Below are 16321 nucleotides of genomic sequence, written 5' to 3' on the forward strand. Positions count from 1 at the left end.
ACAGACACATAGGCACACACACAGACACACAGTGCACACAGACACATGCACATAAGCACAGATGCACACAGATACACATAAGACATACACAGATACACACGCAAACACACACACAAGTACATACACAGGCACACATGCACACAGGCACACAGACACACTTACACAGACACACACGCAAACACATGTGCACACAAGCACACATGCACACACACAGTCACACAACATGCACACAGATGCATACATAGACACACACACATGCAAACACAGGCACACATGCACACAGATGCACATAAGATACACTCACACAGATACACACACAGGCACCTATGCACACAGGCACACACACAGACGCACACAGACACACATGCAAACACAAGCACAGACACAGGTACACACAGCGTCACACACAAGCACACACACAGACACATACATGCACACACACAAGCACACACAGGCACACATACACACAGACACGCACACAGGCACACACATAGACACACAAACACACACATAGGCGCACACACATACACACACTTACACAGGTACACACACACCATGCACACACACCCGCACACAGACTCACAGACGTGCAGGGAGGTGGACCACGGCGTAGGCACATGTACAGCACTGCATACAGGAACTCAGCCACACTGGGCAGAGGGGCTGTGGCACAGACATGGTGCACACGTGCGCTGGGGAGGAAGGCTCAGATGCAGAGACAGGCGGAAATGCAGACAGATGGTCAGGTGTGGGACAGACAGGGAGACAGATGCAGGGACTGGCGGCCATGTCCACGGGCACACAGATGGACAAACACCTGTAGAAACAGATGGCCACGGACACAAGCAGACAGCCCTGAGTAGGTGCATGGACAGGTGACCACGTGTCTCTGACCGAGACCCAGGCAGGAAGAAGGCAGGGACCCCTGCGGCCGGCGTGGGCCTGGGGCTGCCTTCCCTCTGGCCCCGTGAACAACCCCTACGTGCATCTTCCCAGGGCTCCGGTGCCATGACTCCCAAGCCATTCCCAGGCCTCCCGCCATGGATCTCTCCCTCAGGCCGAAGGTGCAGAGAGAGAAAGGGACTTGCCTTGGGTGGCTCAGTGACTTGGTCACTTGGTCACCTGAGTCACTTGGGTGACTCAGTGACTCGGGGAGGGCTGGGACTAGAACCTAGTCTTGCAGGTGCTCAGAGCCAAGGGCTGTCCCTGCCAGGGGCCCGGGAGGGTGGATGGCAGGTCTAGGGCCCCCCAACTGCCTCCAGTGATCAGGAAGGCGGCCCTTCCCCCTCCCTCCCTCCCCAGGTGGCCATTCCAGTCTAGGGATAAGGACTGGACCCACCGTTGGCACAGCGGCTGCTCTGGAGGCTTCTGGAGCCTTACTTGTGGCTGATCCAGCACTGCATGTATGGACATCACGTCCCCGATGAGCACGTCTTCTTTGGCGGAGAAGACGTCCGAGGGCCTGGACGTTGGCAGGTAGCCAGGGGACCCAACAGTGTTCCCTGTGGCCACTGCCAAGGGCGGGCAGGCAGGACCACTGGATGGGCATGGAGGCTGTACTTCCCTGTGGGCTTGTGGCTGGGGAGGGTCCCTGTCGTCAGACTGCCTGGGCCTGACCTCCTCCGGGGGGCTCGAGGCACATCCGCTGAGTCTTCAGGGGACCCAGGAAAGAAGGTGAGTGAGTGTGGCTGAGCCTGGCCTTGGTCCTACATGTCTATTCTTTCAAGGTGTGCAGCTGTGACCCCCTTCCGGCCTGGCCGGCAGCTCCCTCATCCTTGCGTCACATGTCGTCATGGCTACCAACCCTCCTTACTTGCTGGCTGAGGCCCGGGCAGAGACAGCCCCGCCGCCCGCCCTGCCCACCTGCACGTCCTCCCTCCTGGGGCCCCTGCTCAGGGGGCTTGTGTTTATGAAGTCGCCCACCCCCCTGCCCCAGGGTCCTTGGACCTGCTCACCCCCACAGTCCTCACTACCGTGATGCCCAGGGGAGGCTAAGGCCTCCAGGGAACAGGCTGCAAATCACATGAGCGAAGCAGCTTGTCGTCTGCGGCTGCAGGCCTCAGTGTCCCTGGGCTGGGTCCACTTGACCTCATGCTCATGGAGGGACACAGCCAGGGAGGGCCGGCCTTAGGATTCAGCTTCCACCTGTGTGTGGCCTGAATACTACCCCAGCTCTTGCTGTCATCTCTCCGAGAGATCTCGGGCATTCACCTCTCTCTGGGACCTCAGTTTTCTCTTCTGTGATGGGAAAGCATTGGCGTCAGCAGGTGGTCCTCAGACTCTGGACAGCAAAGGCCTCCGTAACACTCCAGGCGGAGCTCAGTGCATGAAGTCGCGAGGTGGGGGTAGAGATGTCCTCTGCGGTGCATCCGGTGGCCTTCAGTTTTGCCTGCTGGGTCCCCTGGGCCTCCCCATGGTTTCTTGGCCCCTGGAGGTCACGTGCAAGGACCACGCGCAAGGCTCCTTACAGGCCTGAGTCTACTTTTCAAGTGGGCATCATGGGGCGAGCATGGGGACTGTCACAACGCTTGGCCCGGGAGACTCTTGGGGCTGAGGGGAGGCCCGGGAGTCCAGCCTCTGGCTCAAAGGGGAGCTTTGGGACCGTGCCCTCTGCACCGGGGAGCCTAGCAACACAGCGTGACAGGAACCATTCATCAACCGCGAACTGGCTCCGTGGGCTCCGGGCTCCGTGGGCCGCAGACATCCAGTCTCCGCGGGCCTCACTTTCCTCCCCTTAAGATGGGAGCCATCGGGTGCCTTCCTGGCTCGCTCAGCGGCTGTAAAGAAGCTTAAGTGTGGTCATTAGGCATTCGAAAGAGCCCTGTAAATTGTCAATGCTTTGAGAAGCAAGGGACAGCCCCGCCAGGATGTCGCCTCAGGGGCTGCAGACCAGATGCTGGCTGGGGGACCCGCTGGGGCGAGCTGGGCCGCGGTTGGCCTGAAGGGGGCGCCAGGCAGTAGGAAGCCTTCTGCGCTGGAGACCAGGGTCCAGGAATAGAAACCTGGCTGGCCCCCTGCCTCTTAAAGGTTTATTGAAACACAGCTGCAGTCTGTCGCGTCCGTATTGCCTAGGGCTGCTTCCTCACAAGGACGCAGATTTGAGGAGCTGCCGCAGAGACCCCTCGGCCCACAGAGTCTAGAGTACTTACGATCTGGTCTTTATGGAAACGTTTGTTGGGTGCTGCTTTAAAGCTAGCTTTTACTTTATTTTATTAAATATATTTAAATGTTTATTTATTGTTGAGAGAGACAGAGCATGAGCCAGGGGTGGACAGAGCAAGAGAGGGACACAGAATCCGAAGCAGGCTCCAGGCTCTGAGCTGTCAGCACAGAGCCCCACCCGGGGCTCGAACTCTCAAGCTGTGACATCATGACCTGAGCCAAAGTCAGATGATTCGCCAACTGAGCCACCCAGGCGTCCATACTTTATTTTATTTTAATATTTTTTTATTTATTTCTAGGAGAGAGAGAGAGAAACAGCGTGAGCAGGGGAGGGTCAGAGAGAGAGGGAGTCACAGACTGAAACAGGCTCCAGGCTCTGAGCTGGCAGTCAGCACAGAGCCCGACGCGGGGCTCGAACCCACGAACCGCGAGATCATGACCCAAGCGAAAGTCGGACGCTTAACCGACTAAGCCACCCAGGCGCCTCCATACTTTATCTTTTTTTTAAATGTTTTTATTTAATTTTGAGAGAGAGTGAGAGAGCACACGTGCAGGGGAGGGGCAGAGATAGGGAGATAGAGGATCCGAAGCAGGCTCTGCACTGACAGCAGAGACGCCATGTGGGGCTTGAACTCATGAACCATGAGATCTTGACCTGAGCTGAAGTCAGATGGTTAACTGACTGGGCCACACAGGAGCCCCAAACTAACTCTTCCTTTATAAGAAATATGGGGCTGAGTGACATGTGTGAGTTCCCTATTGGTGAGTAACAAATTACCACAAAATTAGCAACTTAAAATGACACACATTTAGAGTCTCGTAATTTCCAAGAGGCAAGAGTCAGTGTGTTATCTGTGTCCTCTGGGATTGGGGCGGGGTGTCCTACCATGATTGCGTGGGGCATCCATCTCATGAGGGTAGGATTTGAGAGGCAAAGTCTTCTTTCAGGCCCCATCTGGTTGTGGGTAGGATTCATTGTGTGGCAAGTTTTGGCCACGGTGCCCATTTTCCTTGCCAGAGCTGGTTTTGCACTAAATCTCAGGTCTCCACTGTGTGGCCTTTCCTTTCAAAACATGGCAGCTTCCTCCATCAAGGTTAGCAGGAGAACATCTCTGCTGCTTTACACGGGGCCCAACTCAGGACCCAAACTCATGACCCTGAGATCAAGACCTGAGCTGAGGTCAAGAGTCGGACTCTTACACGGCTGAGCCACCCCGTTGCCCTAACAAATACAGCTTCTATTTTGATGGAAAAACCCTCCTGACTTGTTTGGATGCAGTTCTAAATTACGTGTATTACAATTGATTCCAAATATATTTCTTGTTCCAGAAGTTCTGTAATTCAATAAGAGCATTGCTTTTATCGTGATGCTGTGTGCGACAGTAAAGTTTGTATTTTTATTATATCACAAACCAGAAGTGTTGTCTTCCAGTTTGATATTTTATGCTGAATTTACAACAGTGTTCACAGTGGTGTCAAATATTTCATCTCTGACAGAATGAACTTTCGGCAGCTTTATTTTGATAGATTGGATGGGGGGAAATTATTAGAAATAACAAACAATCTTCTGTTTGAAGCATTTAATGACACTGATATGAAACTGTCATCATTTTATTGCGTGTAAAATTGTTCTATTCTGTTGGTGCCAGTATGTTACCAGTATTGCTTTGATTTTTTGGGTGTACGTGTCTGCACAAAAGAATGGGAATTAGATAAATGAGCGAGTGACCTTTGATGTGAATGGAAAGTCTTGCTTCACAGAGTGCAATGTAAACATACCCGTGATTTTCAATCATTACCGTCTGGCGCAGTCTCTGAAAACAAGCGTTGATGCATCTTCAGCAGATTTGTGTTTTCTACTTTTCAAGTCCTTGCAGGCATCACCATGACTCCCACAGTGGGTGATAAATGCTGACAAACATCTCGTGCAAAATACAGGTCATCATCAACTTTCTTGACCAATATGCACTTCTGTTTTTCTTTATTTTCTTTTCTTTTTTTTTTTTTTGTTATTTTTCCTTTTTTGCTATGGGAAGTGCTTATTGAAAAATATAAAAGTGATACCAAACAATAAAATATATTGCTGTGGCTTTTTACCATGCAAAAATGGACCAAACCACAGAAAAGAAAGTTTTCAGACTACTTTGTATATGTTCTGTTGCATCATCTCTTAGTCCTCATTTCTGCACACTGTGCATTTATATTTAAGTGCCTGCCAATGGACAACCTGTTGGCTTCACATGGCGTGGGCCACAGCACAGCGGGGGACACACCAGTGGCTGCCAGGGGGGTGCGGTGTTCAATGTCTCCCTCACCACCACCCTAGATCAGAGAAATGACCCAACCCAGATCTTTGTGCCTGAGTGATTTTGTTTTGGTTTGTTTTGTTTAAACACGGGGCACCATGTATGATGACGTTGGATAAGAGAGATTTTAGTCTGGAAAGAATTAGGAAAAGACAGATGAGAAATGGCTGATTTGTCTTTCAGATTTATACACATATCAGAGTGACAACTCCAACACTGTATGCGCGTTCCACACACTACTGGGTCCGAGCGTGACAGACGCAGGAAGCACAGGATGGAAGTCTACTGAACTGTTACCTAAAAATGTGCGAATTCCGAGACAAATGCTACATTGACTAGGATGAAAAAACAACAGGTGTAACAGAGGCTCTCCTGGGAGAAATTTGAAGTTGTAAAGTGCTTTTCTTTCCTTCCCTTATCTCCTTCCCTTTTCTCCTTGCTCTCCCTTTCCTTCCTTCCTTCCTTCCTTCCTTCCTGGATCTCTCTCTCTCTTTTTTGTAAAGTTTATTTATTTATTTTGAGAGAGCGCATGTGCACTACGTGAGCAGGGGAGAGGCAGACAGAGGGAGAGAGAGAATCCCAAGCAGGCTCCACCCTGTCGTGGGGCTCGATCCCACAATCCTGGGATCATGACCTGAGCTGAAATCAATAGTCAGATGCTCAACCCACTGAGCCACCCAGGTGCCCCATCTCTCTCTCTCTTTCTTTTTGAAGATTAAAGCCTTTCTTTTCTTCAGGAGAACTGATTACCAAATATAGGGTTTTTGTGTTTTATGCTAAGAGCACTTTATTGAGTATAATTTTTTTTAATGTTTTATTTATTTCTAGGGGAGAGAGAGAGAGACAGCGTGAGCAGGGGAGGGTCAGAGAGAGAGGGAAACGCAGACTCTGAAACAGGCTCCAGGCTCTGAGCTGGCAGTCAGCACAGAGCCCGACGCAGGGCTCGAACCCACGAACCGCGAGATCATGACCTAAGGGAAAGTCGGACGCTTAGCCGACTAAGCCACCCAGGCGCCCCATATCGAGTATAATTTAAAACAGCAAAATACATTAATCTTATCTGTACAACTCAATAAAATTTGGCTATATACATATATATATATGCATATAACCATCACAGAGATGAACATGTAGAGGGTTTCTATACCCCAGAACCCCCCCTGCTCCATCTCTGTCCACACTGACATTCTTCCCCCATCCTCCAGGAGCAACCACTATTCTGATTTCTATTCCCATAGGTTCATTTTTCTATTTGCACTTTATATAAATGAGATCGCTTGATCTGACTTCTTTCATTCCATGTATTATTTTTGGGGATTTCTTTGTGTTCTTGTATGTGTCATTGGTTCCTTCCCTTTCAAACTGGGAGGGTGGGGGTGCCTGGGGGGCTCATTTGGTTTAGTGTCTGACTCCTGATTTCAGCTGGGATCGTGATCTTGGGTTTGTGGGATTGAGCCCTGCATTGGGCTCTGCACTGAGCCTGGAGCCTGTCTGAGATTTTCTCTCTCCCTCCCCTCTCCCAGCATGTGAACTCTGTCTCTCAAATCAATCAATCAATCAATTGCAGAGTGTGAATATAACTATAATTTGTTTATCCGTTCTTCTGTCTATGCAGATTTGAGTCGTTTCAGTGTTGAGCTATCGTGAATAAAGTCTGCTGTGGACGTTCTGGTGAAAGCTGGTTTATGTGAACGTGTGCATTCACTTCGCGTTCATACTAAGGAGAAGGAATTACTGAGACATAGAGTAGGTGTCTAATTAGCTTCCTAAGAAACCAGCAAATGGTTTTCCAAAGTCATGCAACTTTATACAGACCTGTGCCAAGTGCCAAAGAATATGGAGAAACCGGGATTGCCGTACATTGCAGGTGGGAATGTCAAATGGAAAACCGTTTTGGAAAGCAGTTTAGCAGTTGTTTAAAACTTTAAACATACATCTACCATAAAACCCAGATATTCCACTCCCAGGTATTTGTTCAAAAGACATGAAATAAACATGTCTACACAAAGACTTGTGCACAAATGTCATGGCAATGGCAGACATGAAATAAACATGTCTACACAAAGACTTGTGCACAAATGTCATGGCAATGGCAGACATGAAATAAACATGTCTACACAAAGACTTGTGCACAAATGTCATGGCAATGGCAGCTTTTTTTTTTTTAGTCTATAGCTAATTTATTATTATTTTTTTTACAAATAGTTTATTGTCAAGTTGTTTTCCATATAACACCCAGTGCTCATCCCCACAAGTGCCCTCCATGCCCATCTCCCTCCTCCCTCCCACACCCATCAATCCTCAGTTTGTTCTCAGCATTCAAGAGTCTCTCATGGTTTGCCTCTCTCCCCCTCCCCTACTATTTCCCCCCTTCTTCTCCCCCATGGTCCTCAGTTAAGTTCCTCCTAATCCTCCTATACGTGCAAACATATGGTATTTGTCCTTCTCTGCCTGACTTATTTTGCTCAGCATAACACCCTCAAGTTCCATCCATGTTGCTACACATGGCCAGATTTCATTCTTTCTCATTGCCATGTAGTATTCCATCGTATAGATAAACCACATCTTCTTGATCCATTCGTCCGTTGATGGACACTTAGGCTCTTTCCATGTTTTGGCTATTGTTGAGGGTGCTGCTATGAACATTGGGGTACAGGTGCCCCTATGCATCAGCACTCCTGTATCCCTTGGGTAAATTCCTAGCAGTGCTATTGCTGGGTCCTAGGGGAATTCTAATGTTAATCTTTTGAGGAACCTCCATACTGTTTTCCAGAGGGGCTGCACCAGTTTACATTCCCACCAACAGTGTAGGAGGGTGCCCGTTTCTCCACATCCTCGCCAGCATCTAGAGTTCTCTGACTTGCTCAATTTAGCCACTCTGACTGGCATGAGGTGGTATCTCAGTGTGGTTTTTGATTTGTATTTCCCTGATGAGCAGGGATGCTGAGCATCGTTTCATGTGTCTGTTGGCATGGCAGCTTTTTTAATATTTAAGGTAAAAGTTGGAAACAATTTAATGTCCATTTAATGGGAAACAATAAAAAGGAACTAATAAGTGCAACATCATGAATGAATCTCAAAATAATTGTGGTGACTGAAGCCAGATTAGAAAGGGTAAATGCTTTTTTAAAAGAAATTATTTATTTAAATACAAGTTAGTTATCATACAGTGTAGTATTAGTTTCAGGAATAGAATCCAGTGAACATCACTTACACATAACACCCCGTGCTCATCACAAGTGCCCTCCTTAATGCCCATCACCCATTTAGTCCATTCCTCAGCTCCTCTCTCCTTCAGCAACCTCAGTTTGTTCTCTGTATTTAAAGAGTCTCTTATAGTTTACCTCCCTCTCTGTTTTTATCTTATTTTTCCTTCCCTATCCTTTGTTCATCTGTTTTGTCTTTAAAAAAGTTTATTTATTTACTTTTGAGAGAGAGAGAGAGAGAGGCAGAGAGAGAGAGAGGGAGACAGAGAATCCCAAACAGGCTCTGAGATGTCAGTGCAGAGCCCGATGTGGGGCTTTAAGCCCATGAATTGTGAGATCACTTCCACATTGTTGCAAATGACAAGATTTCATTCTTTTTGATCACTGAGTAGTATTTCATTGTTTATACACCACATCTTTTTAAGTTTTTATATTTTTTAATGTCTATTTTTGAGAGAGAGACAGAGTGCGAGTGAGGTGGGGGGAGGGCAGAGAAGAATCTGAAGCAGGCTCCAGGCTCTGAGCTGTCAGCACAGAGCCAAAATGGGGCTCGAACCCACGAACCATGAGATCATGACCTGAGCTGAAGTCAGATGCTTAACTGACTGAGCCATATCTTCTTTATCCATTTGTCAGTTGATGGATATTTGCACTCTTTCCATTATTTGGCTGTTGTTGATAGCACTGTTATAAACATTGGGGTGCATGTGCCCCTGTGAATCAGCATTTTTGTATCCCATGGTAAATGCTCTTAAATCAATTATGTGAAGTCCTAGAAAATGCAAACACATCTATGATGACACTGAGGAGGTAAGTGTTTGTGTGGGGATGGAGAGTGAGAGGCATTAATTACAAAGGTGCAGGAAGAAACTTTTGGGGGTAATGAATATGTTCTTTATATTGATTGGGGTAATATAATATGTATATATATGGAAGAAATATTGGTTCTACATATACTTATCCAGAAAATTTGAGAGGAAGAAACAACTCTGGATTTTTAAAAAACCAGCTTTCTTGAGGTTTGATGTGAAATAAACTGCACATATTTAAAGAGGTTTAGAACTCATGCAACATCACTCAGCCATGTTCTGTTGACCAAAGTGGGTCAAAGGCAAGCACTGATTCAAGGGGGTAAAGAAGTAGATTTCAACTCTCCAGCAGACGATAATTTGTAGCTATTTATTCCATCACATTGTGGTTGCTCTAAGAATGATAATATATACCCTTAATTTATTACAATCTTAAATTTTTTTAAGTTTATTTACTTATTTTGAGAGAGAGAGAGACAGAGTGAGTGAGCAGCGGAGGACCAGAGAGAGAGAGAGGGAGAGAAAGAGAATCCCAAGCAGGCTCCGTGTTGTCAGCACAGAGCCTGATGTGGGGCTCAATCCCACAAACTGTGAGATCATGACCTGAGCCAGGAGCAAGAGTCGGACGGATGCTTAGCCAACTGAGCCACCCAGCTGCCCCTTAATTTATTACAATCTAACTTGAGCTAATTTTATACTGTTTCACTTTCAATGTAAAAAGCTTAGAATAGTGTAATTCCATTTATTCCCTTCCTTTCACCTATGTGTTATTACTGTCGTAGATTCTTTTTTGTCTGTGTTATGAACTGTAACATACATTGTTATTTTAAACAGTCAATAGTTTCTTAAAAATTTTGAAAAAATGGTCCTTTATGTTCACATATATTCACCTTTTATGGTGTTTTCCTTTCTGCAGACTCAGCCAATTATTTGGCACTATTTCCTTTACATTTTTATCTTAATATTTCTATTTGTTATTTCTTTATGTTCATATTTATATTTTATATCATATTTATGCAGTTTTGGCCTGCTGCCAATATTTCTTATCAGCTTTAATTTATCTGAAAATGTCTATTTAATTGAATAGTTGTTCACCATTGAATGCTATTTTCACCGGATATTGAATTCTGGGTTATTATTTATTTTATTTATTTATTTTTAGCATTTAAAGATGTTATCCACTCAAACATTTCTTTTGTCACTTTTTTTTGTGCCTTTTTATGTTACTCCAATTACATGTATGCTGGACCAATGGCTATTTTCCCAGATGTCTCATTCAGTTTTTGCTTTTTAAATATTTTTTCCTCTGTCTATTTCAGTTTGGACTATTTCAGTTGACTTGTATTGGTGTTTATTCTTTATTTTGCTGTATCCAATCTGCTCCATTTCAGATAGTGTTATTTAGTTCTAGAACTTGTATTCTTTTTTATTTTTTTATTCTTCTGCCTTAATTCTCCATATGTTCATGCTTTAATCTTTTTCTTCTAAGTTCTTTAACATATTTGCAGCAGTTATTATAAAAGCCTTTAATTCCAACATCTGAATCACCATGCATCTGTGTGAATTTTTCTTTCAGTTTCGAGCCATAGTCACTGCCTTTTTCGTATCTAGTACCTTTTTTATTGTTCGTTGGACTTTGCAGATGGTATGTTGTAGATATTCTGTAAGGCAAATGACAAAAAGAATCATAATTATGTGCTCTTCTTTTCTGCTGGTTCAAGAAAGGTCTTGCTATGATGGCCCGTACCAATGAATTTAGCTCAGTTTAAAGCTAAGCTCTTTAATCTTTCATTTAGAAACTTAAAGCATTTGTTGTTATTACTTTATAGAGCCTTTTACATTATTTCCTGTGTAAGAATTCTCTTGGTTTCAATTTGCAGTTGACCTATCTTGGCATATTTGTATCTAACCCTAATAAGCCTCCACTAATAGATCTGGAGAGAATGAGGGTTGGTAGCACTGGGGCAGGAAAAGAATCAGCATTGCCTTGTAGGATATCAGGGAGCAGCAAGGTCTTCATGCAAGGCAGGAAGCTACATTAGACAGAGAAGGAGATGGTGCCTGAGCCAGCAAGAGAGGCTCAGTGTGGGGTGAGGTTGGAGGGACTCAGAGCCACCCAGACTTTCCCTTACATTGCCATTCCAGTGGGCTGCTAGGTTTTTACAGTATCTCTCTTTCTCATTCTTTTTCTTTGTTAAAAATTTTTTAATGTTTATTTATTTTTGAGAGAGAGATGCACACAGAGTGTGAGTGGGAGAAGGATAGAGAGAGAGGCAGACACAGAATCTGAAGCAGGCTCCGGGCTCTGAGCTGTCAGCACAGAGCCCAACATGGGGTTTGAACTCATGAACTGCGAGATTATGACCTGAGTCAACGTCCGATGCTTAACCGACTGAGCCACCCAGGGCCCCCTCTCATTCTTTTTCAATGAGTGCCACAGCTTTAACCCTAGGTGAATAAGAAACTGAGCTCTGGACGAGGGGCAGTAATTTAACTGGTGGTATAATTTGGCATCCTATAGCTTAAATATTAGGCTACTTTCCCCATTTTCAGCCCTGATGCTGAAAGAGTAACATATTTTTAAAAGAATAATAATTTATAGTCCCTAATTTTTATTCTGTGTTTTGACCAAGACTTTAGGAAATACCATGCCATTCAATTTCTTTAAACTATCCAGTGTCTTTAGAAGCAACCACCCACCACACAGTCTTGAATTACTCATGCCATACTTATCACACATTATGTGACAGACACCTCATAGTTCTCAAAGCCTTGCCTTTACTAGACATCACATTACAAGATCGTAATCTGCTATTATTTCACTGTTCTGAACTATGGGAGAAAGAAGTATCAGTCTGCATCCCATGTCATAATACTGGATAGATTCTCACTGTTTCAGTCTGACTCAGGCAAGACAGCCAATCCTGTGATGATTAGTTTTATGTGTCATCTTGACCGGGCCTTGGCATACCCAGATGATTTGATTAAACACTATTCTGGGTGTGTCTGTGAGAGTGTTTTTGGATGAGATAACATTTGAATTGGTAGATGAATAAGGCCGATTTTTGTCCTCAGTATGGGTAGGTCTCATCCAATCTATTGAAGACCTGAATAGAACAAAAGGCTCAATAAGGAAGAATTCCCTCTCCCTGCCTGACCGTCAATGAGTTCAGACATAGGTTTCTTCCTGCCTTTGAACTTGGACTCAGACTGGAACTTATGCCATCAGTTTTCTTAGGTCCCCAACTTGCTGACTGCAGATGGTGGGACTTTTCAGCCTCCATAATTACCTGACCCAATTCTATGTATATGTATGTGTATATATATACACATATATATGTATGTATGTATACACATATATATGTATGTATGTATATAGTATATAGTATATATATATATGTATGTATATAGTATAATTTTTTGGCCATAGACTCAACATAGCTAGGAATACAACTTGACTCCTCCAATTTTTCCAATGACAATCCTGCTGCTGATTTTTGTATCAGTAAGATTTCTTAGTTGTAAGCAACAGACATAGATTGTCTGATTTAATTAGAAAAGGAATTTATTTAAATGATAATGGATAGCTCATAGAATTAGCAGGAAGCTGGAGAAGTAAAGTCATTTCAAACAAAGAAGAGATGCTTACACACTAAAAGACTACAAAGGTGTTGCCCCAACTACAGCACCAACACAGGATTTTGGATACTTACTGGCACACTGGTCACTGACACCTGCATAAACCAGATGGGGGTTCTCTTTAGGTGAGAAATGTCAGAATTTGCTGATGGGTTGGATATGAGAGAATGAGCGGAATAAGAAAATGAGGATAATGATTATGATTATTTTGCCTGGACAACCAGGTTCTCCAGGTGGGACCAGAGAAGATTGGGGAGGAGTAAGTTTTGGGGGTGGGGGGGACCAAGACTCTTATTTGGGTATGTTGTTTTTGAAAAATGTACAAGTCAACGGGGATTAGGGCTCTCTTTCCCTCTCTCATTCCTCTTTCTCTGTCCTCTACCCTGTAGTTCATGTGCCTGGAGTCATGGCCTTCTACAAAACCCAAGTTACATACCTTTTAGTTTTACTCAGTAGACACTATTATACATATTTTTTGGATTCAGTTAGTAGAGTATTTTACCCTTCTTCTCACTTCACCAGTAATATTCCCAAAGTACTCTGATGAATTGAGTTTGGTTGAAAAGCCGATGGGGGTTCTAATAACACTTGGCCAGGTGGCAGGTGAAAGAATGAACCCTCTTTCCCTAAATATGGGAGAGGTGGTTTGTAGAAAATGATCTGAACAATCAAAAAGTAATCTGATTACTCATGATTTTGTAGAACACTGATAATTGCAACCACAAGGGAGGCAGAGTCAATATTGTTTAACATATATGCCATTTGCACTTTTAATGGTTCCCTTCTAGCGAGGCAGGACTGTGTGATTCCTTCTAACCAGTGGGATGTGAGAGCAAAGGTTCATTCTGATTCTGTAGTAGTCTGATGTTCCAAGAGGGTAAGACATTATTACCTGACAAAGTAATTCCACTTAAGACTGTTTGCTATTGGTCTACCATTGCTGACCCTGGGAATGAGTATTTCGAGTGCAGTGACTGTCATGAGTCAGGTGCTGTGTTTAGAAGGAGGAGAAACAAAAGAACTAGAGATCCAGAGTGTAGAGAATTGCCACTTGAAAGGCAGAGAGTAGAGTCCTGGAGATACTGGGCACCATTCAGGAAGACATAAGTGGTGGAGTAGTCAAAGGGAACACCTTTCCTTTTACTCTTCCAATCTGTACCAATGGGAAATTCCATTGGGTTCACAGTACTTTTCATTAATTTTTCTCATAATGAGTTCACAGGTTATCCATACCATAAAAGAAAAGCAAAATCACCAACTCTCTTCCTACTAGTATGATTCCCAGGTATAATCTTCCACAGAGAGTAAAAGTCAGTTTTAGAGAGCATAGAGACGGAAGAGTAAAGAAAGGGCAACTGAGGAACTTCAGTGTGGTTGAAGAACAGCGTGGATGTGGTAGTCAGCTCACTTATGACTGTGTTAACTTTTCGCTCTGTGATATCAGAGAGTAGCTCTAGAGCTCTGAGAATTTGGGGGTGGGCTAAAGAGGGAGAAGGCAAGAAAAGAGAGGTAGAGGGAGTCATTCTAGGTAAACTTCACCAATCTTGTGATTTTCTTGCTACTAAAAGCTGCCATTCTTGAAGGCAAGCACTGCATGGTGTTGACACTTAGAGCATGAAGAACTGGGGACAAAATGGGTCAGGATGAATGACTCTCACCTAAAGCTGAATTCTTTGGGAACTGGATTTTACCAATGAGTTTTCTGAATGCAGCCTTTACATCTTTGTTCCTCAGACTGTAGATCAAGGGGTTCAGCATGGGGATGATGATGGTGTAAAAGACAGACACAATCTTGTCCTCCTCTGGGGATTGATCTGACTGACTTCTTTGGTACATGAAGGCAAGGGTCCCGAAGAAGAGGACAACCGTGGTGAGGTGGGAGGTGCAGGTGGAGAAGGTCTTGGCTCGTCCACCAGCAGATTTCACTCTCAGAATGGCTCTGATTATGAGTGCATAGGAGACCAGGATGATCATGACATTGGCCAGGAACATGAACTTGGCAAAAAAAAGGATGACAGTTGCGCTTTGTGTCATGCCGTTGCAGGCAAGTTTCAGCAGGGGCGGGAGGTCACAGAAGAAGAAGTTGATCTGATTGTGGTCACAGAAGGAGAGGGTGAAGGTGTACTTGGTACGCAGGATGGCCCCTGACACCCCACAGACATAGGCTGCAGCCAACAGTCCCCTGCAGGTGTTTGGAGTCATAGCAAGGTTATAGCGTAATGGGTTGCTAATGGCAACCAAACGGTCATAGGCCATCGCTGCCAGCAGGAAACACTCTGTGCCTGCACAGACGGTGAAGAAAAAGAACTGGGTCACACATTGGCCAAAGGAGATGGCCGTCTTGCTTGTAGCCAGTGTGGCCAGGATCTGAGGAGTGATGACTGAAGCGTAGCAGGCATCCAGCAGGGCGAGATGGCTCAGGAAGAAGTACATGGGGGTGTGGAGTTGGACATCCATTTGGATCAGAATGATCATCCCCACGTTCCCCAGAAGGGTGACGATATAGAAAATGAGAAACATCAGGAAGAGGGGAACTACCAGTTCAGGGTGATCTGTGAAGCCCACAAGAATGAACTCTGTCACAGCAGTTAGATTTTTGGGAGCCATAGCCTCGATGTTAAGTAGGTGGCCTGAAGAGAAGAATGGAATCAGTGATTCCAGAACTGAAGGCCTTTGCTTTCTTCAGTGTCAGATATTAGGTGAATATCTCAGATAATTCTCTGCTCAGAGAGAGAAGAAAATGTTTAACATCTTAAGAATCCACATCTAGTAATTACTATGAGAGTAACCTATCTCTACACCCTTCCTGAAATCGGACCTTGGATCAGTATTTCTTCAAGTTTTCTTGCTTGTTATCTTTAAGACCAGAGAACCTTAGACTATCAAGACTGTAAGGGATCATTGTAGAGTCTTTCTATTCTAGAACATTCCCAACAAATTGTCATGTAGCCCTGGTGTACACCAGGCCTCAGAGGGTCTTTTAGGCTGTGGCTTCCTGAGTTGTCTGATGCAGGGCCTTATGCTAACCCCTTCTGTGGTGGGGACTGCTGGGGGTACCCTATCTTTGAAAGTCTTCCTGTTGGGAAAGTCACATGGTTTTTTCTATATTTTCTACACGTTGATATATTCTACCATTGATAATATGTGAATTTCCTTTCTCCCAAGACAGTGTTAATGATCTCATCTCCAAGTCAAGTAT

The 16321-nt window shown here is 44.8% G+C and overlaps 1 protein-coding gene across 1 annotated transcript; it reads right to left on the reverse strand.

The window, feature by feature from the left end:
- Window positions 1–579: 579 nt before the first annotated feature.
- On the reverse strand, window positions 580–15741 carry LOC120240312 (olfactory receptor 9I1-like). The gene is made up of 4 exons (XM_039245030.1): window positions 14781–15741; window positions 1814–2012; window positions 1340–1651; window positions 580–817 (listed from the first exon to the last, which is right to left on the reverse strand). The coding sequence occupies exons 1-4, from the start codon at window positions 15727–15729 to the stop codon at window positions 580–582; spliced, it is 1698 nt and encodes a 565-aa protein (XP_039100961.1). The 5' UTR covers window positions 15730–15741.
- Window positions 15742–16321: the final 580 nt, after the last annotated feature.

The sequence above is a fragment of the Hyaena hyaena genome, unplaced genomic scaffold, assembly GCF_003009895.1.
Source record: "Hyaena hyaena isolate Hyena2069 unplaced genomic scaffold, ASM300989v1 scaffold_252, whole genome shotgun sequence".
NCBI classification, from domain to species: Eukaryota; Metazoa; Chordata; class Mammalia; order Carnivora; family Hyaenidae; genus Hyaena; species Hyaena hyaena.

Excerpts from the sequence above, each read along its gene's own strand:
- LOC120240312 (XM_039245030.1), bottom strand. The coding sequence starts at position 15,729 with ATGGCTCCCAAAAATCTAACTGCTGTGACAGAGTTCATTCTTGTGGGC. Across the intron at positions 1,652-1,813 it reads GCCCGGGCCTCAGCCAGCAA|ACTCAGCGGATGTGCCTCGA; the intron begins GTAAGGAGGGTT and ends GGTCCCCTGAAG. Across the intron at positions 818-1,339 it reads GAGCAGCCGCTGTGCCAACG|GTGTTTGTCCATCTGTGTGC; the intron begins GTGGGTCCAGTC and ends CTGTTTCTACAG.